General features: G+C 40.0%; 1 protein-coding gene across 3 annotated transcripts in view; it reads left to right on the top strand.

Annotated features, from left to right (window-relative positions):
- The first annotated feature begins 362 nt into the window (after positions 1-362).
- The window catches only part of LOC129369623 (E3 SUMO-protein ligase PIAS1-like), a 61,301-nt gene continuing 35,309 nt past the window's right edge, over positions 363-26,354 (top strand). Inside the window, exons 1-2 of one of the 3 annotated variants that reach the window (XM_055045156.1) lie at positions 441-461; positions 14,741-14,857. In XM_055045156.1, the coding sequence (XP_054901131.1) occupies positions 14,843-14,857 (15 nt within the window). In that variant the 5' untranslated portion in view covers positions 441-461; positions 14,741-14,842. Of the gene's footprint in view, positions 462-14,683; positions 14,858-26,354 lie in introns of those variants that run through there. The other 2 variants (XM_055045155.1, XM_055045157.1) reach the window with 2 other exon arrangements.

The following is a 26,354-nucleotide window of genomic DNA, read 5'->3' on the forward strand; positions in this document are numbered from 1 at the left end:
TTGCATTTATTTGACCATATAACATTGCAGTTTTATTAGCTCATAAACAAATATTTATTTATAAATATAAATAAGTATAATAATTAATAATAAATAATTAGTTGTAATCGTTGCTTGTCATCATGTTGAAGTTTCTGTTTAAGTAACTTACACAACTAAAGGTGACACAGACATAGCTTTACCAATAAAACCACTGTACTGAAACTAAACAAGCCAGTAACTTTGCATAGATGAAACATATATTAATGTAAAATAATAATGTCTTTTTTTTTTGCCGTTGTTCAAAAGTGGACGGACGGAGGGATGGATAGTTGTTTTTCCCATCTTCGGGTGTGCTCCTGAACGCATCGCTGTCGCTCTGTGCGCGCTCACGAATCCCCTCTGCGCGTCCCAGTCATGTGACAACACCTCAGCACGCCTGCGCACAGAAATAGAAGATGGCGGAGAGTGCGGACCTGAAGGTAAGGCGCAGCCTGAAATTATCACGAATGTAAGCCGGTCCTGCAGCGCTTCATTGCGGCTCCGTGCAGTTCCGGAGGGGACTGAGTGTCGGGAGGGCTCGGAGCCGGTCGGGCTGAGCGTTTCCCACCGAAATGCGGCAGAAACTTTTTTTTTTCCCCCCCTCAAATCCGCCAGCAGCTCCTGCGAACATGTTTATGTTGATGTTGAGAGGCGCTGGTTCTGGCTGAGACGGACGCCAGCTCCTTCCCGGGCGCCTGTCACTCCTCCCGGGTCCAACCGGGTCTGCAGGGGTGGAAACTGTAGGGTTTTTTTTAGGCGAGTTTGTCCTGCGTGCCGCGGCGGCAGCCTCCAGACTGCGAGGCGGGTTGAACGCGAGAGCAGCTTCTTCACACCTGTGAATCCTCAGTTCAGACCCGCTCGTTGCTTCCACGACCCGGAGATTGTTGTCGATATGCAGCTTCGATTGAGAGCAGAGGCCCAGGCTGCCCGCAGGTGGATGCAGCTCACCTGGCCTGGACCAGTAAACCTCAGGTTTAGTTTACCTGTTGATGAGCCAACACACCTGTGTGTGTGTGTGTGTGTGTGTGTGTGTGTGTGTGTGTGTGTGTGTGTGTGTGTGTAACGGTGCGCAGGCTGCTCACTCCCGTTATCCCGGGGTCGGTAATGCATGAGGCTCCGGGATGATTTGATTAATCGATTGTCTGATTTTTAGAGGTTTTCTTATGCCGGTTTCTTGGATCTGTCCAGCCCGTTCAAGCACTGTACCGACTGGGTTCGGTACGGTGTTTATTGGTTTGCACCGATTCGATTTGGCCGGGCCGATATTTGTATCGAGCTGGTTTGCAACGAAGGTTGTCTTATGTTAGTTGGAATTAAGCTCCAGTAAAGTGTTAATTATGCACTGTTTGATTTCATCCTCAAATGGATGAATAAAATTCATTTTGTCATTGAAAGAAGTGGAAAAAAAAAGTTTTCCATCCAAAGCCAACAGATTTCATAAGTTAGTCTGAATACAAATGGTCAGTTTTATGGATATCTCAGTTGTTATGAACTGATTACAAGGTTATCCTCTTTTATGCATTACAGGATATTTCCCTAAATTGTCAAGCTTTTTTTGCTAGTTTGTTTTGTTAAGTTGAATCATTGCACCAAGCCAGTTGAATTAGTTGAATTGTTGAAGAAAACAGTGGGAATTCTTTGTTTGAGGGTAAAACAAAGGGCCCAGGTTTTGTAATAATTGGACAGCTCACCACAGCTGGCCAAAGTAAAATTGACCCAGTTCTGACATATTTAGTTCTATTTTCATCACGGCTTCTTCTAATTAAGTTCTTCTCTGCAGGTGTTTGCGGCGATTAAGTGGTTGCAAATTCTGAAACTTTACGGATTTCTTCTGTGTAACTTCAACCTCGTACCTCTATTAAGATACGTCTTGTGTTCCAAATTATTATGCAAACTGGATTTAAGTGATACTCCAGAGGCTTGGGGTGCATGAACCTACTATTGGGCCCCTAACCAGAGCAGAAACGGTGGCAGTGGGCCCAGCCGTACATGAAGATTAATTTTCAAACAGACTTGTTCACTAATGACTGCTATGCAACCGTGGATGGTCCAGATGGACGCAGTAATGGATTGGTGGTGGGCGGCACCATGTCCCAACATGGCTGTGACATCAGCAAGGAGGTGGTGGAGTCATGCTTTGGGCCCAAGAGCTGGTCGGCCCCTTCAGAGTCCCTGAAGGTGTGAAAATGACCTCAGTAAAGTATGGACTTTCTGACTGATCACTTTCTGTCATGGTTCAAAAAGAAGAGCCGAACCTTCAGAAGCAAAATCATCTTCATGCATGACGATGCACCATCTCATGCTGCAAGGAATATCACTGTGTCTTTGGCTGCTGTGGGCATAAAAGGGGAGAAACTCATGGTGTGGTCACCATCCTCCTCTGACCTCAATCCTATTGAGAACCTTTAGAGTATCAGAAGATGTGAGGGTGGGATGCAGTTCATATCCAACAGCAGCTCTGGGAAGGTTTTCTGACATCTTGCAAAGAAATTCAATCAGAAACTTTCCACAAACTCACAAGTTCAATGGATGCAAGAATTGTGCAGGTGACACCAAAGAAGATCCTATGTTAACATGTAACTCTGTCTGTTAAGATGCTTCTGAAATAGCTTTGGATTTTAGTACATGTGACAAACTTAATGCTGCACATTCAAAGAATGACTGTTTGCAGTTCTTTATGATCCATAAAATGTTGAGAAAATCTGCTGTGCATAATAATTTGGAGCAGTGCATTTTGAGTTTTTTATTTTTGAAAAAAATACTGTTCTCGTGGGGAGCTTTGTTCAGTAAAATTAGATTTATACTGTAATAGTTCATGACTTGAAAATTATACTGACCATCATTTGCATTGACTGTTTAAGAAAATCAAAAAAAATATCCCTTGCATAATGTAGTTTGAATTTCTTTGTCTTTTTAAAAAATGTTCAACCAAACACTGGGTTTGCAAATCAGCCCAGGGCTAGAAAACCTCCGTACAAACAACCGCTGCGTTGTTTTTAACATGCAACATTGTTTGATGTTCTGTCCTTGATGAAATAAACTTAAATTCAATTGAAATTTTATCGTAAATTAATCAATAAGGAAGGCTAGAAATTAGTGGATAAGCAAACAATGTTGTGAAAATATCAGATGATTAAACACTAAGAAGCAGAAAGTCTTTCAAGGTTTACTTTAAAATGTAACACGTGGTTTTATGACGCGTCTTGTGTAGATCAGACTCCTTGGTGTCGTATTCGCTTTTTCCTCATCTGTGTATCTCCTTTCTTCTCAAACTTTTTTTTGCCATACTTTGCTCCCATTCTCTTTCTGTCTTCTTGATGTTCTTTTCCGTCACTCTGTCCATTGCATTTTAAATAAACCCAATGCAATTTCTAATCCGAGTTTATATAATCATGTCAATGATAAACTTCTTGGTACTCAGACAGCAATTCAGTTCTGAATGCCATACCGCCAGACAGGACGTAAGCGAAAGATCAGAGAAATAAAAGAACTCTTTAGCTCGGTATTTATGTTATATTCTTCATTTTTGTTTCGTCACATCAAAGGTTGCAATTTTGTTAAGAATTATTGATGGCTGTGGGTTTTGTTTGTCCAACAGAGAAGCATCTAACAACTTCATTCTTCGGTCTGGGTTTTTTGTTTTTGTATAAAAATATCAATGTTACGAAATGCCAACAGAAAATTTCTGAAAAATATTTGTAGTTGAAAACCCTGTTACTGAATTATTCACTCTTGCTTTCTTCCCAATTTAAACACAAGTGTCAAATATGTCCCTCGGTGTTAGAGCCACAATGTCCTGAACATCTACGATGCGCAAGACTTTTCATCGCAATGCCTCTGACCAAAAACCACACATCCACTCAAACATTAAGTGAACAGAGAAAAATATGTAAAGGTCGGCGATCTTTAAGCGTGGAATAGGCATTGAGTGTAACAGAAAGACGTCCAGAAAGAAACTAAACGTGACGTGTTGCTGGTAACGTTGTCTCTGTAAGAGAGTTGAAATGGCTCTGGCCTCCACAGGCCATCATTATTTTCAGATGTGCGGTTTCAGATTCAAAGTGTTTTCTGGCAGCCATTGACACAGACAATGGTTCTCGTGGATTTGTCATCCCCGTTGCACCAGCGACGCATTTTAAACGGACTGATTGCTGCAGATCTGCGTTCGGTTCAGGTTTCATGCTGATACATCAAACTGGACGTTTTCATACCAGTGAAGCATTAGCGCCCATAAAGTCCCGACATGTTTACGATAACTGTGATTCATTTACGTCCTCTCTCACTTTGTTTGGAGATAAATAACGGAGCCATCATGCTTTTAATTCCGTTTCATACTTTATGGAGGAAAGTTGACCTTTCAAAATAAGAGGGGGTTTTCTCTCCGTGTGAGCAGAACCAGCCGTCATGTTGACCACTGCAGTTGCCAAGTCTGCAGATTTACAGTTGTGACTGGAGATTTATAATGTGAGTAAACAACTGTTTGCGTGCTTTCATCTGCCGTTTGAGCGAAACAGTTTTTGCCTGATCATAACACATCCTCTTAATATAACATAGTTATGTTTTTGCTGAACGTGGAAATGAGTCGTCATGAGGTTTTACTTGCTGTATAAAACATCACAAAATTATGAGGAAAAAGAGCCAGCCGCATATTTCAAAAGCTCCATGCAAACTCTCAGAATTTTTCATGATGTCGGCTTTTATGGAATCTGCAAAGAAACCCAGTGAAGATCTTTTTTGAAAACTTTTTTTTAATGCTTTAAGCAGATCAAATAACTTAGTTTCATTCAAGAACCAGAACTAATAGGATCACTAACATCCTGGCTTAAATGGTAGCAGTTTGCAGGAGCTTGAACTTATGACCCATCATGTTTATTATATCTCACTTATATATATATATATATATATATATTTTTTTTTTTAAATTTGCATGCACTTAAGCGAGCGTTATGGCTTCATATTTATTGAGCGTTGCTTTGAATCCTGTAGCCACCTGGAGTTGGGTCTGTCCTAAAGGAGACTGAAACAGATTTAAACACTTCCAGGGTTGTTTTATTCAGTTAAAACTCCCCTCATGCAAAATAAAATCCATCCCCAGGACGTTGGGAAGAGGCGATCATGCTTTCTTCATTTATTAGGCTCCTGATTGTATAGTTTAATACTTCACATCCTGAATCAATGCATAAAGCTGCCGTGCAGTCATCTCCCATGAAATCCTCACGAAAGCCTCTGATGTTGTTAACCCCCCTGTCCCCCCCTCTCACTCCAGCATGTCCTGTTGCATCGCATTTTGTTTGAGAGGAGTCTCGATCCGCCTTTAGCTCCTTTGAACTGTCTTCTTTCTTCTCGGAGCCGCTGCAGCAGCAACCTGGCAATACAAATGACTGTCTATGTGCAGGCAGCTTATAGGTGGAGACAGTCTATTTGTAGAGCCTCTGGCTAGGTTAATCCCTAATGATACAGGCCCTCGTCTTTGCTTCCCTACATCCTTTCAACACCTGCCTATGTCTTTTATTGCCGTTGTCATTATCGCCGCACTTAATTTCCAGTTTGAGCAGAATGAGAAGTTCAGGTGGAAATGTCAGATTGCGCGATTGCTGATCTCGTGAATGCTACACGCAGCTTTTTAAGACGTAAAGGTTTCGATGTGAAGCTTGTTACCCAACCCAGAAAAAAGGAGAAATATATATGTATATCTATAAAAAAAAAGAGTTGATAAATGGAGTTATGATGTGTAGCAGCGCAAAAACAGATGTGATAAACCACACAATGCCAAACCTGATGCAGATGTTGCATGTTTCTTCTGCCCCAGAGATGTCAGAGATGTTTAGCGTGAAAACATCTGGAGCAAACTGTTGTAGACGGTTTGTTGCCTTTTTAACCCATGTTCTCAGTATTCAGGGAGGTTCAGCAGTCGACCTGCCAGACAAAGATAACAAACATGTTTTGTCACTTCAGGCAACGTGATATATGTTCTACATGTTCCGCCCAGTCAAAGCGCCATTCGAGCTCCATTATCATCAGACTTTTCTTGCCCCGCGAGAGTACACACTTGTCTGCAGCCATCGACTTTTGTGCGGTTTTCGGAGAGACGGAGCTTTCCTCAACTCCTGTGGTGATTTAGTTGCACAGTGCTGTTGCTGTGGAAACATGTCACATTTGAGATGGACATGGGTCGGCAGCAGCGTGGAGCTCAATTGTTTGTTTCCTCCTGGAGGAAGGAGACAGACGGAGAGAGGAGAGGGGGGAAAAGGCATTTTTCTTCCAGCATATTTTCCAGGCTGTTGAATTATTTCAGGTATTAGAGATGTTTTGCTGGGAAACAAGAAAAAGTAAACGGTTGGAAAGTTGGGTTCATCAAAGAATATTCCTTCCTTTCTACAGTGGCACACATCAGGAGCGCTGTGTGTTCAGAATCAATAACTCCCTCCATCTGCGGCTTTCTGCAATGGTGATTTGTGACTTTTATGACTTATCAAGCACTTATTATGATTATTATTATTTGCTGCTGTGTGGCACAACAGTCAGAGAATAACGTACACCAGCATTAATATCCGATTCCTAATCAATCTCTGTCACAGTCAGGTTCTCTATTCAGGACACTCTCTCTGCAGTATGATGGACCACATTTAATGAGTCTTTAAATCACCAAAATATAGAATAAACATCAGCAAGAAACACAGTACTTTCATGTTTTATTTGCTAAATAAGAAAACCATGACAAAAACTAAATATTGTACTCAGGGTCTCCCCCAGAAAACTTGCTAAGCCCGGCGTTTGGGGCCAAAAGCAGTCATTCAGCGATCTGCATTGCTTTTGGATTAAAAAATGTTTAAAGTTGACAGAAATTTTGCAAATATAACTTTATTGGAAGATTAATACCAAAACACCAACAATTATTATTCTTATTTTTCTTTAAAAAAAAAGCAATCAGTGAAAAAAAACTAAAATAGATGAATAATGTAAAGCCTGGTGACCCGCCAGGCTTATAATACATGTGGCGTAACCCTGCTATTTTAAAATGTTGCTGTAGATATATTTGTTTTCTTATAGCTATTTTAGTTTTGCTGAAAAGATAACAGGTAATGAGAAATAGTGTAACACACAGAAAAGGTACTGAAACAAGCCGGTTTTCTTTGAACTAGTCTGACTTTGTCTTTCTTTATTTCTCCATCACAGCTTTTGCAGGACATTTCTTTTAAGTTAACCTTATCTTATCTGTGTAGTACATAAAAGTTGTTAAATGTTTTTTCTTGCAAGAGTAAGTATTTCTAAACAACCAACTTTGTCTTTCTTTCAACAAAGTCAAGTTTATGAGAGTTTCCTTCCTCCAGCCAGCTTGACTGACAGTGTGCAGCAACACACACTCGGTCCGTTACTCTGGTCTAACACGTGACAGTGAAATAAATAACCCGTCATGCGAACTGACGCTTCCTGGTATTAACTAGAAATTAGAACAACAAAATGACTACAGCATGTAGTCCCAGTCAGTGTTGGCGGTCAAGCTGGGAGTTTTCATGCTTTTATTTCTCTTGATCACTTCTGGTTGAGGTGAATGACTGATTAGTTGGCCTTAGCAAAACTTTGTGACTGTGGAGATAATTCAGTCGTCTGAATGAGACGTTTTGGAGGCGGGATACAGCCAATAACCGCAATAAATCTTCATCAGTACTTGGAGACGGAAGGACTTTGTGAAACCACACAAAAGGTGGACGGTGTGCTGGTGGTAATGATGCCGTGCAGGATTGTGAGGTGTTGAGCTGAAGCAGTGAAGCAATGTCAGTGGTGTGGAGAAATAAATATAAAATTGGTAAAAATCAACCATAACAGCAAAGTTTATATTGATTTTTATAGGCCCAAATACTCCTATTGGTGCAGTTGTGCTGACTTAAATCTGTTAGAGGATCTGGACAGGGAGATAAAATATTAGGATGATGGCAAAGATACATCCATCCTCAAAGATCTGGATCCCAAATTAAAAGATTAATCATCCAAATACCATTTGAAACATAAAACATTATATGAAAATTATATAATGCTGTAATACAAACATTAGTTTCCATTAATATTTAAAAGAGTATATCTCATTTTCAACTTGCCATCTGAAATGAAAAATAAAAACATTTTGTTTTAGCAGCTACCTACTGCTGCAATGCTAGCAGTACATAGCATTGTTTTACCACCTACTTCTATCTTTTTTTCCTCCGAAACGCATCTTGGTTAAAATAATTTTCAATCTAAATCTGATGGCTAATGCAGGTCCTACTTTATATCAGAAATAAGTAAATGTTCACTTCTGGTAAAATAGAAATTTGACATTTCTTACCGTTGATGAATATGAAATAGAAACTGAAGCATCCGTCTACAGTGGAAGAAAATATTTTTTGTCATGAAACGCATCAGATGAGGTGACGTAATAACTCGTGCTTACTGGAAAATATGTTTTTATTGCAGTCTGACCAGTCGCAGCCGCGACACTGACCTTTTGACCTTAGGGAGTGCTGCTGAACCCAGCGATTCACCAAACGCTCCTCATTCTTCAGGAAGTAATCCTTTTGGATCTGCGAGAAAACTTCAGACTGCGCTTCTCTGTCTTCCACTTGTGAAATCTCCAAATTAGATTAAGGACAGCAACGCACAATGTTGTAATCATCATCAAGTGATTAACTGAAAAAGCAAGTTATTTTTTTTGTGAGATAAAGGTTAGTTTGATTAAAACGACAGCTTGTTTGTTTGTCCTCATCTGTTTAATTAGTGGACCATTTGTCTGTGGCAGAGTTTTAAAGTAATCTCTGTTTTTGTTTGTCAGAAAAAGCTGTTTGGGGAATCTTGTTTATTGACCACAGCGTCTCTGACTCATAACGAGCTGTGTACAGTTCTGCATCCTTTATCACCCCAGGTAATCTGATAAAGCCTCTGCTTCACCTTTTTACAACTCTAATTGCCTGCAATATTTATCATTAGGTTTCCTGAGATTGCTGTTTTACAGTCTGATCTTTGGCCAAATCGATTTGTTTCGTTAAAAACAGGAAACTATTCTTAGAATCACAGCGAACAATATCAGTGTGGATTGTTAAGGCAAAGGTCCAAATAGCCCATCGGAAAATATATGAGCTATAAGTGACCCGTAGTGTCCTCCATCATATACCTCACCACAATTTGTGAGGTTCAGAATATCAGCTGCTAAAGAAAAAATGCATCGAAGATTTATCTGACTGATCTGACAGTGAATTTTTGGATTAATTGTATTATATGCATTATTTTTTTCCATTGTTTTATAGATGAGGTGGAAATGTGCCACACTGTTCCTCTGTCTTTTTTCTCTTATGAAAGAAAAGAAACAAAAAACGCAGGATGAGATACAAGATGCTATGAGATATTTTGGGTTCCTAGCTGGAGCTGCATGGCATTGGAAAAACGCGCAATATTGTTGAATATTGTGACAAATTTGGCTGCAATTACCCTAAATTTCCCCCACTGTTTTGCTTCCTTTAAATTACATCTACAAGTTTTAACATCTTGGTCTCAAAATCTATATCATTTTTGAAAATCTGCGATTTTCAATTAATCGAAGATGTTGCTGTCCATTATTCATCTCATACAAGATCTTACGATATTGAAATACCCCAGTACTTCTTGTTCTGTTGAATGCTACCTCGCGAGTGCTAGTATGACTTTTCCTCATCCTGTGATGAGGAAAAGTCATACTGTGATGCTCTCAAATCCATCACAGGATTTGAGAGCAACTACTCTCAAATCCTGTGATGGGCAACTTTTTGGGTTTTTAGGGGTGAACCGATTGCAGTTTTCTGACCGGTCACCGATTAACAATCCATTATAAAGCCTGACCTACCGATTCCAATTTTGGCCAATACCAATTTTTTTTTTGTCTAAAATGTTGCAAAATGTAGCAAGAAAGTTGACGAGTTGCCAACAGTGAGATGATTATTGTTAACAGCAAACATATAGACCTGATCTGGTGGGCCGGTCTGCCAGTGAAACTTCTCTCACAGCAGAGCAGAAAAATAAACCAGTTGATTTAAATACCTTTGCTGAGGTAGATAAAATCGGTAGTTAAGATCGGCTTCACATGTAAAAATCGGCCGGTCACCGATTTCCCAAAATTGGGGAAATCGGCACCGATAAATTGGTGCTATGACAACCAGTGACTTGATGTCTAGGAGTATGTTGAGCGACATCGCAGTCACAGCACACACTGTCAGCGGTCAATGCTGTACTGCAGACCATGCACTGTGCTAAGATCTGAAGAGAGAAAAAGAAATCCTAACGAAAAACATGTCAGTTTATTGAATTTGTTGTAAAATCAATAAAAATGCAAAATAAAGGCCTTCTTGTAGCATAAACTTGATCTTTGAAGTTTTCTTGAAAGCAATATGAAAATCCGATCTTGTTCTTGTGAAATCATTATCATGTCTCGTCTCGTCCTGTGAGTTTTAGGTTTTGTTACGCCCGTAATTATTTGCATGACGTGCATCAGATCAAGAGGAGTTCTTGTGATTGTGACATTAAATACGTTGACATCTCAAACATTTCAATTACTGCAGCCAAGTACACAAGTGCAGTACTTGTGTGCAAATTGTCAGAAAGGTAGATGGCACCTTGGATGGAGAGTCTTTTGGGACTGAATCCACTTGTCTTTAGGTCGTAAGATGATGTAACCATGTGTTAGACTATGTTTTCAGGTATCTTTAAAGGGACGTCTCACAGCATTAGTAAAGGGTTTTGTGTTTGACATAATTTTGTGCTTTAGCCGTTAACTTAAGATGCAACAAACCACTTAAATTTGGTGTTTTTACCTCTTTCTGCATCAGTGTCACGCATTTGAAGTTAGATATAGAGCAAAAAAGGAAATGAAATCTTATGAACACATCAAGGCTCTCATCTTTCCTCCTACTGAAACTCCGGACCGGAGCTCAGCGACGTAACCACATTTACGCGGTCCGTATATGCAGTCAAACATCAAAGAGGGTCCTCTCATGATAAAAGGCATCTGTGGTCCTGCCCAGCCTGTAGTCTGCTGCTCCCGTCTCTGCCATTCCCCTTCATCTCAAGTTCTGCCAACCTCTGCCAACCGAGCTGGACTGCAGCAGAGAGCGAGCACAGCTCCTCTTTTCTGTCTTCGACATCCGGCTTTGCACTTTTTAAGACGGCCACTCCGTCTTTACGAAACGGGGGATTTGGTTCTTCTCGTTCACAGGCGATTTTGTTAGCATTTACAAACGGTGCGACTCGAGCCTTCGCCATCTTGGCCTCGGATCAGAAACGCCCTTGTCAACATTTTACGATGCTCGGCATTGAACACAGCTGGTTTTAGATGTCTATCTTCCCGCGGCAAGCTGGGACTAGACCTCAGTAGCCTCAGGTGTGGATGAATGGCGTTTAATGATTAAAAGAGACGTCTTCCAGGTCTATGTCCAGTTGGGTTACCTGATCCTATCCAGCTTCAAGAAGACATGCACTCATGTACGTCTTTATCTCCCCCAAAATGTTCTTTTGTTTGAGCCACAATGCTCACCGTGATTGGGGCTCCAGAGAGAGGAGAGAGGGAGAAAACAACAGGCGGAGGCATTTCATAGTTAAGCTTGAGTCAGAGAAGCTGGAAGGCTAAGAGGTGGGGGGATGGGAGGACAAAGAGGGGAGGAGGCTGGCGCTCAGTACAGAGCCCTGCAGCCGAGAGTTGGAGCTTTATATAATGGCCAGGTAGTGTTCAACCTCTGCTTCCACCCCCCATCCACCACACACCTACACACACACACACACACGCACACATGCACTCACACACATCCTGCAGAGACTGCCTGGCACAACATGAGCCTCACCATCTCCCAGCCTCCAGGGATTCAGAAGAACTGCAGTACTGTTCACCTTCTCAAAACCAAATGAAAGAATTGCACAGGTTTATTTTAGCCGCGCAAGTAAACACAGAGAGCTCAGCTGTGTTTTTCTGGATAACAACAAGGCAGATATTTAGGATTTGTACTACCTGGTGATTTTTTTTTTTATTTTTATTTATATGGCTTAACAACAGGCGCAGGTGAAATGAAGTCATTGATTTTCATGATTTTTGTTTATGGCTGCAGGTTGTGTTAAGGGTGGAAACTTCCAGATTTTGTTTGTCTGAGTTTGTTTGTTTGAAGATAAAACGAAACAAACAGATTTGACCGTAATTTAGCCAAGCAGGAGAGAAAAACAGTGATTACATGTGAGTGGTTTTGGTTTGTCTTTAATTTGACTATTGTGTGTTATTATTCCACTTATTTTTTCAAAGCGAATCACATCTGCACTGATATTCCACCCTGGTCTTCTTCATTACGGGAGACCGGCCGATACCTGCAGGTGAAACCAATAGTATATTTTTTAATCTACTCTGGAAATGTCTGGAAATCAGCCACAGTCCCCATTTCCTCCACCATGAGAGAGGGTTTACTGACAATAGACTTAATATGATTTTATCATGACATAACATGATTTTTATAGTATTATTTATTTCATTTTGTATGTTTTTAATTTGATTCCAATTAGGAAATGTTTACCATTGTACCGGGAGCTCGGATAAGTTGTAGTGAAAACTTTTGACAACTATTTTTCATACACTTGAAAGTCTTTAATCATCCCATATTTGTTTATGTTTTACTTCCAACCAGCCAGATCTTCTCCTAAGCCAAAAATGTTTTTATTTGTATATTTTGTCTTTTTTAAAGACAAATTGTGACACCAGCGGTTTTGTTTCTGCTCTCGTCTAGATACCTCGATACCTGACTAATTTATTAGGAATGTTGTTTATGTTATGTAAGCCACTTAACCCTGACCTGTGAATCATTCAGATATAAATAACTCAAGGGATGGTCCAGTGTTGTGTCAATTTTGGCTTAAAAAACCCAATAATTATCTGCATGGATCGCTCAGGTTCTGATTAAAAGTTTTGAGATGTAATTTTCAGATACTGTTAATTTGTTGTAGACGGACATTAAACTTCGTCACGGTCAGTTTCATGAGTGTAATTGACAGTTTGTTGACTCAAAGTTACTCAAAGGCTTTCAGGCACTCCGGGAGAATTAGGACCGCTTCCTAATATTTACCAGAAAAAGTTTGTCTCCTTAGAACTAAATGATTAACAAATCATGTGCAGTTTAACTCTTAAGAAGTAAAAATCAAACATTTTTTTTTCTTTTTAAAAGTGAATACTTTTCCTGATTAAATAAATAATAACTGATTAAAGAAATCAGTTTCTTTTGTTTTTTAGCCACCAGTCCCCTAAAAAAAACAACCTTTGGCTCATATGATTTTGACAAAGTCTTGCTGCTTTCAGACTTCACATTCAAAACATTACAGCTGTCTGAAAGCCTAATTCTTCTTAGAAAAGCTCTATATTTAACTTTGCATGTCTTTTGTTGAAGCACACATTATGGACATTGTGTTTGCAGAATATATGTGTTCTAAAAGGCTTCTCTTTTGACAAATCCAAGCCGCAAATGGGTCATATTCTGCTCATATTTTCTTACAGTTGGAGCATTTGCCAGCAGCGTGCCTGGTAATTAGATTAACTGTTAGATCATAATCCCCAGAGTCCTGTCTCATAAAGTTATAGCTGGAGTGTTTGTTTTAGATAATTGATTGCAGTAGGAGCTCTAAAGGCAATCCACATGTTTTCATACGCAGTGATGAATGTTCGCTGCCCCCACCCTGCATGACTGCAGACGTTTTCCTGAAGGTTTTCAAGTGTAAATTCAGGGGAGTGTCGAAGGCCTGGCGTCAAAAACAAGGCGTGGTCTGGAGGCTCGCGTTTCACCGCATTACTTCTCTGTGTCGTCATGAAAGGAAGAAACTATTCGTGGTATTTTTTTGTCCCAGTAAGCGAGGGAAGCAAAAGAAATGTTTGCATTTCAACATTTTAATCATTCCCCTCGTTAAATGGTACAGGAAGTAATCATGGGTAGAACTCCCTTCGTATTTTTAAAGAGGGTTTGAACTGGAAGGCTTCCTGGTACCATTGCAGATGTTCTTTTTCACACACACACAGGGGGTAAAATATAATTGTGTTTGTGTCATATGATCGTCATGTGGCTGAGAGCTGCACTTGACGTTTTGTGCATGCATAAACCATTTGGCCGGCATATGCGATCACCGTGAGCTTAATTGTGTCCAGTAGTGGTGCGGTGTTGACCCGCTGTGTGTCGGGTCTGGAGAACGTGGCTGCAATTTGCATGCAGCTTCAACTTGAGCTCAAATACTTTGCATTGCAAGTGATATCTGAAATAATTGTTTTGTAGGGGGGAAAAAAATGAAGTGGAATCGAAAATTGTACAGGGGAAGTTGGCTGAATTTACTCTCTAATTTCAGTTCAGGCCCTGAAGGTTGACTGTCATTTAGATACAACTTGAAAAGAGAAAAACTGCAAGATTTTATGCATGCACTGAAAATTATGTGCATGCAGTAACATTACTGGTACGCTAATAGCCTCAAAGTTTCGTGGTAGTTTACACTGAGTAACATTTATAAAATATGAGACGCATGCAAAAACAGCACTGTGTGTACTGGCTGATGACATGCAAAGTTTCTCAAACTGTCCAAAGAAAAACACCCTTGTTAGGTAGACATACATGGTAAATACAACAGATGGTGAAAATATCTTAGGTATTTAACATTTTCCTCACTCTTCTGCTTGTTTCCCAACATCAATGTTTTCTCTCTGATTTCTCAGCGTTTAAGCATCTGACCCAGCCGGTGTTAAGACAAGTTTGGTTTCAGTGGCAGAGGTGTCCATCTGACTGGCCAGACAAGTTCTTCCCATCCCATATTAGGCATGTCGCAAGAAGCAGTAAGGCACTCAATCGCATGCTAAATTGAAGCGAAGTCATTTTCCATGTACATGATTTATTGTTTTTCTCTCTTTCTACCAAAAACTGGATGACAAATTGACCTTTGGACCTTTTGCTGAAGGACATTGTTGTTTACAGAGACGTCAAAACTCATTTTATTTATTTATTGTTTCTGTTGTTGAGTTTATGTTGGATATTTGAAATCTCTTCCAGTTGCAGTGTTAAATGTTCATTACAATTTAAAGTTAATTGGTCTAGGTAAATAATGACACATTTAATTCAAAATTACATTAAAAGTGTCTTTAGTTACCAAATGACACTTCATGACAAAAAGACTCCTTCATGTTCATGAGAGGTGATACTATGTCATGTTTATGACAATGTTATGTCAGTCATATGCTCATCCCATCAAATAAATTGCTACTTTTAATGGAAATGTTAACCTTTGATGTACATTTTAGCACCAATGATAAGAAAATAAAGGTAACAGGATAGTTTTCAGGCTCTGTTAGCATGACGTGTGCAAATCATTATTGTTTCCATAAGTAAAATGTTTAAAAAAAGCTTGATAAAACGAGACCCTAAATATCAGTCTGGAACAACTTCTTTCTTCTCCGAGAAATAAAATCATGACAATAGCTTGGCGCTTGCAACCTTTACCGAGGAAGATTTTCTCAGAAACCTGACTGCGATGCCAGCCAGTCGCCCGTTTCGGAGGCCACTGTGTCTCCCGTCAGATAAAACGGCCCATTCAGGACCAGTCGGCCGCTGGCCAGTTCCATCCCGTCTGCCCTCATCAAACAGGCGTCCATGCTGCCCGTTTCCTTTCATTACGGCTTCAGCACAGGCCACCGCTCCGAACTGCAGCACCGCAGCGCTGACAAGAGTGTTTTCTGTGACGGTGAGGTTTAGGTGTGTGTTAGGATGGAGATGAAGCGTGCATAACTCAGTGTAGTTGTTTGTGTGTGTGTGTTTTTAAAAAATATATAATCGGGTGTTTACAGGAATCTTGAACTGCAAGAGAAATGCAACGTTATACAACTTTGAAGAAATTTAGCTTTGGAGAACATTTTCTCAAGGTTATCTTTGTTGCAATTCTGATCCCAGCTGAATCTCCGAAACAATATCTGAGTGACCTTGTCGTGCGTTATCTGATCTGTGGGGGTTTTGGACTGAAGTCAAGGACATTCTGCTTACAAAAAAAAAAAAAAAAAATCACAAAGCTCACAACCAACACGGTGAGCTAATCATTTAGCGGGACAGAAACAGCTTTACTCGGTCGAATGCCTACTTCAGAAACACTGGGTTCGATTCAGTTTGCTTCTGTAGTTCCAGTTGACAAAGCATGTAATTTCAGGCGCTTTACAAAAAAAGTAATTTCAACTCATGCATGGAGTGACGGCATAGAGGAAAAACTTTAACAGTTCAGTGCAAGCGGCCGTCTGCCACGACCGACTGGGGGTTTGGGAAGACGTAGAAAAGAAAAGCAAAAAGTAGTTGACAATGACACCAATTGGAGCGCAGTAGGAGAAGAAACTAAACAAAAGTAAAGCGATAGCTCAGATAATCTAATCCTTAGAATTAAGCACGAGAGAGAAAGTTATTTGAACTGTCACTTTAATTGAAAAGAGAAGTTTTAAGTCGAGTGTTAAAAATGGACAGGGTGTCTTCCTCACGGACTGAGAGCTGTTTCCACATGAGAGGAGCCTGATGACTTAATGATCCAAATCTACTTGTAGAAAATCTAGTAACCAGCAGTAAACCAAAGTCCTCTCCTATGAACATACGGACATTTTAATATTATCCGATCTCCAGCTGCAGCATTTTTGGATTAGGTAATGATTAGCTGAGAACTTCCTGATTGTAAAAAATGACAGTAGTCCACCCTTGAAGAAACAAACACATGGACTAGTTTTTCAGAGTCTCTCCTTTTTGGCAACATTACATATGTGGAAGAAGGAAATCCTAGAAACCTGTTCAATATGATTTAAATGACATATGCTGGTCGAGCGGTTCTTAAAAACAAGTAATGAGATTTTGTTAAACTGTGTCACTTTTTAAATGGCTTTCTATTGTTTTACACTTTATTAATTAGTTTTATTTTGTCACCAGGATGCTGTGTATTGCAGACTTCTCTCCAGGTCCCTGTTGAAAATGAGATCTACATCTCAACTGGTTAAATAAAGGAAATAATTTTTTAAAAAAGACCAGCATATGTCATTCTGTACTTAATGATCAGAGGCCAATTTAATGCCATTCAGATCACATGGTGGACTACACAAGTTATTTTTCATCAGGTCTGGTACAAAGACAACAACAAAGAGAATTTAAAAGAAGAAAGTGTGAATAATAAATCTTTGATCCTCTCTGAGAACGAGGTGTAGATATTTTTGTAGCTTCCTACTTTCTAAATCTGCAGATGTCCTGCTGTTCATTAATACTCACATATTTAAATGTTTCTATGAAATAAGTGGTCCAAACTCTGCCTGAATTTAACTTTCTATTGTGATTGATGGAATCTCATCATTTCAATGGATGGGAATTTATTACAGGCTGTCAGGAGCTGAGCAAGATGAATCATTCAAAGTTTTTAAAAAAATTTTTTTTAGCTTATTCGTTTCCAGGAAATGACAAAACTTATAGGAAATTCGGCGTCAGGAAGACGCAGTGAGACAGAACTGTGTAAAGTCATAGACGGCCATGTCGTATACACTTGTGAGAAAATGTGATCAAACGATGAAGCAGTTCTTCATTAAGAGATTTTGATGTCTAATCTTTGGTTTGACAATCGGAATGAAACGTGCAAATTAAACAAAATAAATCGATATGAATGTTTTCTGACCCAGGAAGAAGTTAAACTGTGTCACTGTGTCACAGTCAATCTCAGTTCAAATCACCCACAGCATTTCAAAACATTTAAAGCTGGACTGTGATTAAGGAACTTCCCACTTCTTGGTTTTCAGTATGACCCTAACAAATTTACGTGCATGTTTTGGGTTCTTAACATCTTTGAGGATGTAGTTGAGTTTAACCTTTAATTTATTTACAGATTTCTCATATTTTTCTGTGACACAAGGTCTAAAATCACGTGAAATCCTTCTGTTGCAAACATTCCCATATCACAACACTTCCAATGTTTCATTATTCAACATATTTTATTCCTGGGTTTCAGAATTTGGTTTATGAAGAAAATTATCCCAGACGTCCTGGTCTTGGGTCGCCTTCCTACTGGGCTGTTTGTGATTCTGACTCTTCTTGCTTCCTCATTTCACCAAGTAAACAATCTGATATTTTCCAAATGAGCAGGGAAGAAGGCGTGACTGATGCGTTCAAGATCGCGTGGGGAAAAATGAACTTCCGACAAATGAGATGCAGGCCAACACTGGTTGCTGTGCAAGTGTAAACCCAAACAGTCCCGATGTCATTATTGAGAGCGTTCAGTGTCGCCATGATGTTCGCTCTCACTGCAGCAGTCAGAGGAACCAAACTAAATGTCTAAAACCTTCAAAATCTGCATCATGGTCGCTTGATGTGATACACCTGAGGGTAACGTTAGCCATTTTGTGTAGGGAATAATTCACCATAAATTCTTTTTTTTTTTTTTCAATTTTATTTTAGTTTTTGTTTTAAGTGGTCAATTACGTGATTATGTTTTTTTTTTTTTTTTTTTTTATTAAAACATTCATTTGCATTAGCATCTTGGTTAACCGGATTTCCCAGTTTTTCACAACTCTATAAAGTAAATAATCAGCTCTTTTAAAATATTAAATACTTGTCAATGATTGACTTCTGGTCAAACTTTTTATTTAGTTGCTGCAGCATTATCGCCATGCTCATTTCAGAAATGTTTGTTGTGGTTTTTTCCGTGTCCATCCAGACCCCCGCCATCAGCTCTCCCACCCTCTCCCTCCCTCCAGCTTTTTCACTGGAGCTGTGGAGAATTTCATTCGGTTTGGAGGCTCAGCTGCAGGCGCTCTCTTCCCCCATCCCCCACCCTCTCTCCATCCGTCATTCTCGCCAGCTCTGGACAGAAAATTATTACCCTACACACTGCTTTTCAGTCTGACAGGAGTTTGCTGAGTGTCTGCGGGTCTTAAAAACCCTTAAAAGACAAAAAAAATTAAAAATAAATTGTTCCTGGAGAAGGTCTCAGAGTCGGTTCCGAAAGCTGTGCATAATTTCACCCTCATGATGTTTGACGTAAAATGACAGGCTCTCAGCTGTCAGGAGACGTTACACAAATTGGCCATCAGGGACAAAATTATTGAGTGTCGATATTTCTGCTTGGTGGATCCATTTTTCTCGATGATGTGTTGGGACACTTTTATGCTGATTTATTTGATTAAATTGTTAGACATTCATTTACAAATTGCCTGTAAGTGGAGCAATTTTAATCTATTACATTTGAATTCTAGTTATAAATACAGAAGGATTTCACGTGTTTTATTACGTGTTCTTGTTTGGAAAAACTGTGTTTTTACTTAACACATGTTTTAGATTGTCATGTTGGGATTTATTTATTTTTTTACATAATTTGAAACATTAAATTTGCCGCTAAATGCTGTTCCCTCTCCCTTTCCTGGTAGGCGTAGAACAAAGTTGAACGAATGGAAAAAAGAAATGATGGAGAACAGTGGAAACCTTTGTGGTTGGACGTTTTCATTCGGGTTTTTATTGTCCGCAATTAATGCAAAGCCTTGATGCATTTGTCACGTTCCAGGCCAGAATTATTACATGTGAAAAAAACAAAAACAGCATTTTGTACTAGAAGAACCGCAACATGTCGTAGGAGTCTGTGGCTTTTTCGAGTGGTTCAAACCTTTAATGGCCTTTTCTGATATTTACTCACCTCAAATGTGTCAAAGAGCGTGTTTTTCTTGACAAGTTTGCTGGCAGAAACGATTAAGTTTCCAGACTTAATTCTTCACTTGCTAATTAACTGGTGAATGTGTATCAGCTAGTTTGACTCCACTTTCTCTAAACCTCCACATGTCTTCTGTTTTACACATTGAAACAAATTTATAAAGTTTAATTTCTGTCCTTTTTATGAAAAAAAAGAAAAGAAAAGAAACCAAAGCTTTGCCACAGTTTGCCTCCAGGGAGTCTAATAATCTATTTACTCATTTGGCCATAAGGTTCTACAGGCTGTGTAAAGATAAAACACTCTTTTTAGAAAAGAGGCTCAAAAGGTGATGTTTTAGATTCCAGATAAAGTCTATTCAGCGGATGTTTTTTTTTTTTTTTTTGCAATCGATTAGTCCGCCCTCAGGAAACCCGTGGACCCTCACCGAAACGCAACATGCCTGGCATTACCAGCAGTAATCGTTATGTACTTTTCAGAGAATTGACATGATCAAGATTTTCTCCTCCATTGCTGTTTGCTATTTACTTGAACCCAACTCAACTTAGTGAGCACGCTGAAAGCACGAGGGGTAAAGAGTCTGAACATCACTAGAAACGGGTGGAACTGTTTATGAATTTAAAGGCAGCATTAATTGGCCGTAAAGCTGCAGCCTGGTGTGCAGGCAGTGGGAAGTTTAACCAACACTTAGGCTACTTTCTGAGATGCTGCTTCATTTTCAGGTTTTCTTCAGTGTACTGCTGCTGCTGCTGCTTAAATTTGGGAATTTTATGATGATAAACATTTGTTCATGTCCTAAAGCAGCTATCTGCATGTGCCCATGCAAAACGATGGTAGCGCTTTATCAGTATTTAATACTAGTTGGCACGCTGAACTTCTTGCTTCTTTCTATTTTGCGCTGCATCCCAGGAGCTCTTAATAAATCAAATAACAGTCCCCAGGTCTTAGTAAAATGAAATAACTGCAAATTACACTTTTTAATTAGTGGCCCCATCAAAAAATAAAACAGATAAAAGCTGACCATATTTTTTGAAAAAGCCGCCCATTGCAGGCCTGTTCCAGTAGTCACTCACCACTGTTCTTCGATCCACAGTTTCTGGTGCAGAGAAGGTTCTGGTGCCTTGTCTTTCAGAAAACAATCCATGTTTCTCGGTGAAGGCCGTGGGAAACGCAAAGCAATCCACAGCAGCCAGTCTCTCCCCTTTAGCAGGCTCGTATGCAGAACTCCAGCTCCACGCATGTCCCTCCAGTGCACAGAAAAGTTGTTGCACTTATTGAGCAGACTTCCAACAAACTCCTCCAAAAGTTGCTGCAGACTCCACGGAGTCTCCACATTGCTTTTGTTTCTCTCCCCTTCGTCTCTCCTCTTGGTTAGTCCCGCCTCTTAATGAATCATAATTCAGGAGAATTTTGATCAATAGTCAGTCGGTCACTAGCAGTGCCTGACTTTAGGCAGAACAATATAAAAATACACAACACCAACACTGACGCACTTGGTCAAATCAACAACAAAAATTTTCCTTTGGATACTCAAGGAGGTGGAAAATTTTAATTCTTACTTTCTTAACATTTAAGAAAGTAAGAATTTAAAGAAATATCCTTCGACACCTTTACGTATGTGACATATTGTTTTGTATGCATCCTCATAAACCCATCATTATTCCGCCACAGAGAGAATGATATTCCCTCTTAAGTTTGCAGCAACTTCAGAGGTAACTGCAAACTGATAGCCTCTATGAACTGCAATATAACGGGATTTAATGTGATTTATGAAGCAAAGCAAAGATGGCAGCTGCAGCAGGAATCTGTTGTGTGCACCGAGCAGAGGCACATCACGGTTCACAATTTGATGCCGATGCTAACGTGGAGGACGGTGCACAGCAACTTCGCTCATTTTTGACACACTGCGTGCATTTTTGCATTGCAAAGAACTTTGTCTTCTCTGCTGTTCTTTGTGCCGTAGTCTGCTGAATGCTGGGAGTTGTAGAGCACGCCCCTCTGGCTCCGTAATCCCAGCTGTTTGCTCTGAAAGCACACACGGCCTTTGATCACTGTGGATTGGCTGCTATAATATGAGTTGGATGTTGGAATGTCGTCAGACTGGTACATCGAGAATTTTGGTATTCGGCTCAGCTTTTTCTTTCACAACAGACCGGAGCAACAGACCGTAGCGTTGTAGATGAGTCCCCTAATCCATCTGTCCACCCCCACTAAACAACTCAAAACAAGAAACCAATAAACTTAAACGTCACTGAAAGGAGTTTAAGCATCTTAAGGCATCGTAGCTCATTCACACTTAGGAACACCTGTGTCAGATCAGCCCCTTAGAGTTAAGCCCCTTTTACAAGGAGCAATCCACCATTTTCTGGAGGAGAACTATTGTCTCACACATATTGGAGCCGTCTCATCCTGGCTGCTTCAGTCTCAGCTTCAAGCTGCTCCGGTTCACCCTGAAGGTCACTCCCTCTAGAACCACTTTCTCTACTGAAAGTGCAGAGCAAATTGTGACGTACCCGAACCAGACACCCTCCTCTCCATGACTACTCCTTGAGATCCTGTCCATGAACAAACTGGATCAGAGACCAGGTGCAAGCTCTGGTGGAATCCAACTCACACTAGACATAAGTTCGAATGTGTGCCAGGAATGCAAACGTGGCCCTTGATTGAGTTTTACTAGATGACTCGTAAAAGCATCCTGGGAACCCTGCACTCCCTCTACACCAGGGGTGTCAAGCTCCAGTCCTCCATGGCAGCTGTCCTGCAACTTTTAGATGAGCCTCTGCTGCACCACATCTGAACAGAATAATTAGGTAATTAGCAAGACTCTGGAGAACTGATCCACACAAGAAGGAGGTAATTAAGCCGTTTCATTCCAGTTTTCTATACCTGTGGCACATCTAAAAACTGCAGGACAACGGCTGTGCTCTACACGCTCTGCAAAATACCTCTGGGGACCCGTGTGGATCGGAGAACCAATCTTCCCTCAGCGGTTCTGCGGTCTGGTCCGCTGTTCCACAGACAGAACGAAGGCCACGCTGCTGGATCTGAGGTTGAACGATCAGTCGGCACCATAAAGCAAACTTTCCCAGGGTAGCTAAGAAGTTTACACGCACTGTTCGTCTCCGATCTGGATTAGGGTCTAGTTCCCTTAATAATTGTGTGATGTTTTTCTTTGTTTCACAAAAATAAGCAAATCTACAGTAAATCGAACCTGTTTTGATTCATTCATCTTGATAATTGTAGCAAACATGCTTTTACTATCTGTTGATGCACAGCCTCCAGCTGGTTCACAGACGCTTTGATTTGTACAGTGTTTCAGCTTTCACTCATCTCATAAATAATATACCTTAACCTCATGTTTTCTTGAACTTAAACTGAGCTTAAACAATAAGACGGTTCACAATTTCAATAAATTATTTATTTATTTTACCATCTTTAAAGCCCTAAAATGGACAGCAACTACTCTCTTTAATAATCTCGCCTTGGCCTCATATAATGTCCTAGTATTTCAATGTTTTTATTTTGATTTAAAAAAAGTCCAGAAGAGAGAATGCTTAATGTATTTATACATTGATACTTTTTACTGTGACTCAGGGAAATTAATTTGTATCTCATAAAAACAGGGCTTTATGACAATTTGGGAAAATAATAACCTTTTTTCATTAAAACATATGCCTTTAACATATAGATGATTTATTTGAAAAGTAGTGCCTCAATGAATTTGTTTAGTGATGCATTCACAGACCAAAACAAAGTGGGCTTTTTCAGTGTTGAGCCATTTGTCATTTGATTTGTCACTTTTGACCCACTGATCACTGATTGGTTGCACTAATTTAGCTTTAGGAACTGCCAAACGAGACAGGATTTGACTGCGCCGTTTATCACTAATGATCTATTCCCTCCTTAGGTCTTTAGCTTTTAGAGGAAGAAATGTGAACAAAGCGGCATCTGTTGGTTTAGCTCTGCTCCTCATTCAAGAACAAAGCTTTCCGTCTGTCTGCAGTGATGAGAAGGATTTTTAACATTTGGTGGAAAACATATTGTGCACAAAGAAAGATTTCTGGAATAAATCATTTATTAAACAGAGCTCGAAGCCTCACGCTGCTGACCGGGAATGCTGAAGTGAATGATTGACAGCGGAAAGAAAGGAAAAGGAGGAAGGGGGGGGCAGGCAGTGAACTGTTCATCTGTCTCTCCTCCAACACTTCCCTTGCCACTTCTTTTTCCCTCCTCCCTGTTTGTTCTCCCTCTATTTTTTGAAGCCAGAGGAATGTAACACATCCGCAATGTGGTGGAAGTGTGTTGTGTGTCGGTGTGTGCGCCAGGTTTATTTGAGGCACTGTTTGTGCTTTTGTGTATTTGCCTTCCTTTTGTGTGTGTTTGCTTTGTGGCAGCAGTGGGCGGGGGAGGTGGGCTTGGCGTGTGTGTGAAACGATCGGCAGCCAATGTCACCATTTCTCCACGTCGCCTCCCCCCCACCCCCTAACTCACACATTTACATGCATATTTCATGAAACTTGACCATTCATGTCGGCAGCAGAGGAATTGATAAACTGCGTGTTCATGTTTGGATAATTCCAGATCATGTTGAATTATCCGGCATTGTACGAAGCACATATGTGGCAGACCGGGAGTCTATAGGCGGCTGCACCTGTGATTGAGCCTCCTGCTGTCTTGTGTTTGAATGATGTGTTTTTATGACTGCAGTGTGGTTCAGACCAGAGGCATTAGAATTGCATTCACATATTGGCGCCTGCCTCCCGCTTGTCTCTGTGTGTATTGGCAGAAAACAGGTCTGGTTTACTCTGGGTGGACCTGTTACACTGTGCAGCCACAAGTTTCTGTTCTGCACAGGAATCGGCTTTTCGGTACATGATGGTTTGTTTGCAAGTAGTGTGCAGTGTTAGAGCAGGTCTCAGGGATTTACTGAAACTGTGTGAAAAATTGCACAGTCCGCATTTTGTGGCAGCGGCGCATAAGATGCAGCTCTGTCACTTCAGACGGTGTGAAGGTTAGTTGGCTTTCAGACCTTTGGTGTTAAACGACCCCATGACCTGCATCATTCTGCAGCCAACGTATCAGGAAGCGGAGGTTAGGCCTGATGAAGTCTAACTTCATCAGGTGAGACTTGTGCATGTTCAAGAAATAGGATATGATTCATAAAATAAAATAAAAATAAGTGCCTGGTGGGAAACATAAAACATGAAGGTTTTTTTTGAGGTGTTAATTAAAGGAAGATGGTTTAAATATAAATAAGTTTGCTTCAAATGTCAAGTTTAACTCGAATGCTACAACAAAATGTTCCTTATTACTGAATATAAGGAATAGATGGAGACCACCTGTTACCCCAACAGCCCCCCGCCCTTTGCAAAGCTGCACTGTAAATAAGAAATTGTTCTAATCCGTCCTTCTAGGTAAATAAAGATGAAGTAGAAAAAAAAGAAATCCTAATTTCAAGACTCTTTACCAAACAAATCGGTCCAATTCAGTTCAATCTCTAACTCCAGTTTAAATTCACTTCCTCCAGTCAGATACTTTAGAGTCAGACTCATGTTTCATCCAGATTCAGGTCCAAGTCTAAGGAAAGGAAAACACAGCAGGATGTCTTCAGGCGTGTTTTTTATAGGAAAGAAAAACAAAATGCACAAAGCTAACAGAAACGCAGGGAACCTGGACAGTCTGGAAAACTGTGGAATCTGATTTCAGTATTTAATAGATTCACATCAACATGGAAAAATGTTTGTGTCTCTAGTCTGTATTGCTGATTGTGTAAAGGACAGAGAAAATGTTCCTTCCGCCATCTTTTATTTATCGTCCCTGTACTTCCTTCCTCGTGTCCATCCTTCATTATTCCTTCCTTATTCTTTCTACTCTTCCCTCTCTTGTGCTAGAAATGTCTGCCATATGTTCAAAGTGAATGTCTTTATTTTATTTTAATACACAAAAATTCCGAAAAGTCTGAAAAATGGACTATGGACAAATGTGGAATGCTTAGAAATCTTGGGATTTCGAATGTCTAATGTCTCCATCTTGGAAAGAGACATCACTGAACCACTGAAGAAGAAGAAGAAGAAGAAGAAGAAGAAGAAGAAGAAGAAGAAGAAGAAGGAGCACTGAGGTGCTGAGCAAGGAGTGGTTTATATGAGAAAGAAAAACACAGAGGATGCATAATTCAGATGAATTAATTTTGATTAAACTCAGATATTATGCTTTTTAAATCAGAACGGCAATATCGCAGAAATTGCAATATAAATGTTTGTATCATTAAATTGTTAATATCAGACATTCATACTAATAAAATCACCACAAACCTTAACATTTTCCATTTAAGGTAAGGGAAAAAGTGACGAGGGAAACGATTAGGGGGGAAGATGAGCGTTCATCACGTTCGATATTATTATTGCAACATTTAGCAGTGACAAGTTTTCCTTACAAGAAAGTCAGAAAACATCCTATTTAGTAGCTGTCTGTAAAAGAATCCTTATTCATAATGTGTTGTTAAACTAATTAAAAGATCTTCACATAAAATTTATGCTGGCCTACTTGCAGCCTTGTGAATAATCTGGTTGCCATGTTTTTGCTCTGGGTCGTTTAAGCCACTTATTATCAGCAGTACTAAGTCTAGACATGGCTGG

Source organism: Poeciliopsis prolifica, unplaced genomic scaffold (assembly GCF_027474105.1).
Source record: "Poeciliopsis prolifica strain line A6 unplaced genomic scaffold, Auburn_PproV2 SCAFFOLD021, whole genome shotgun sequence".
NCBI lineage: Eukaryota > Metazoa > Chordata > Actinopteri > Cyprinodontiformes > Poeciliidae > Poeciliopsis > Poeciliopsis prolifica.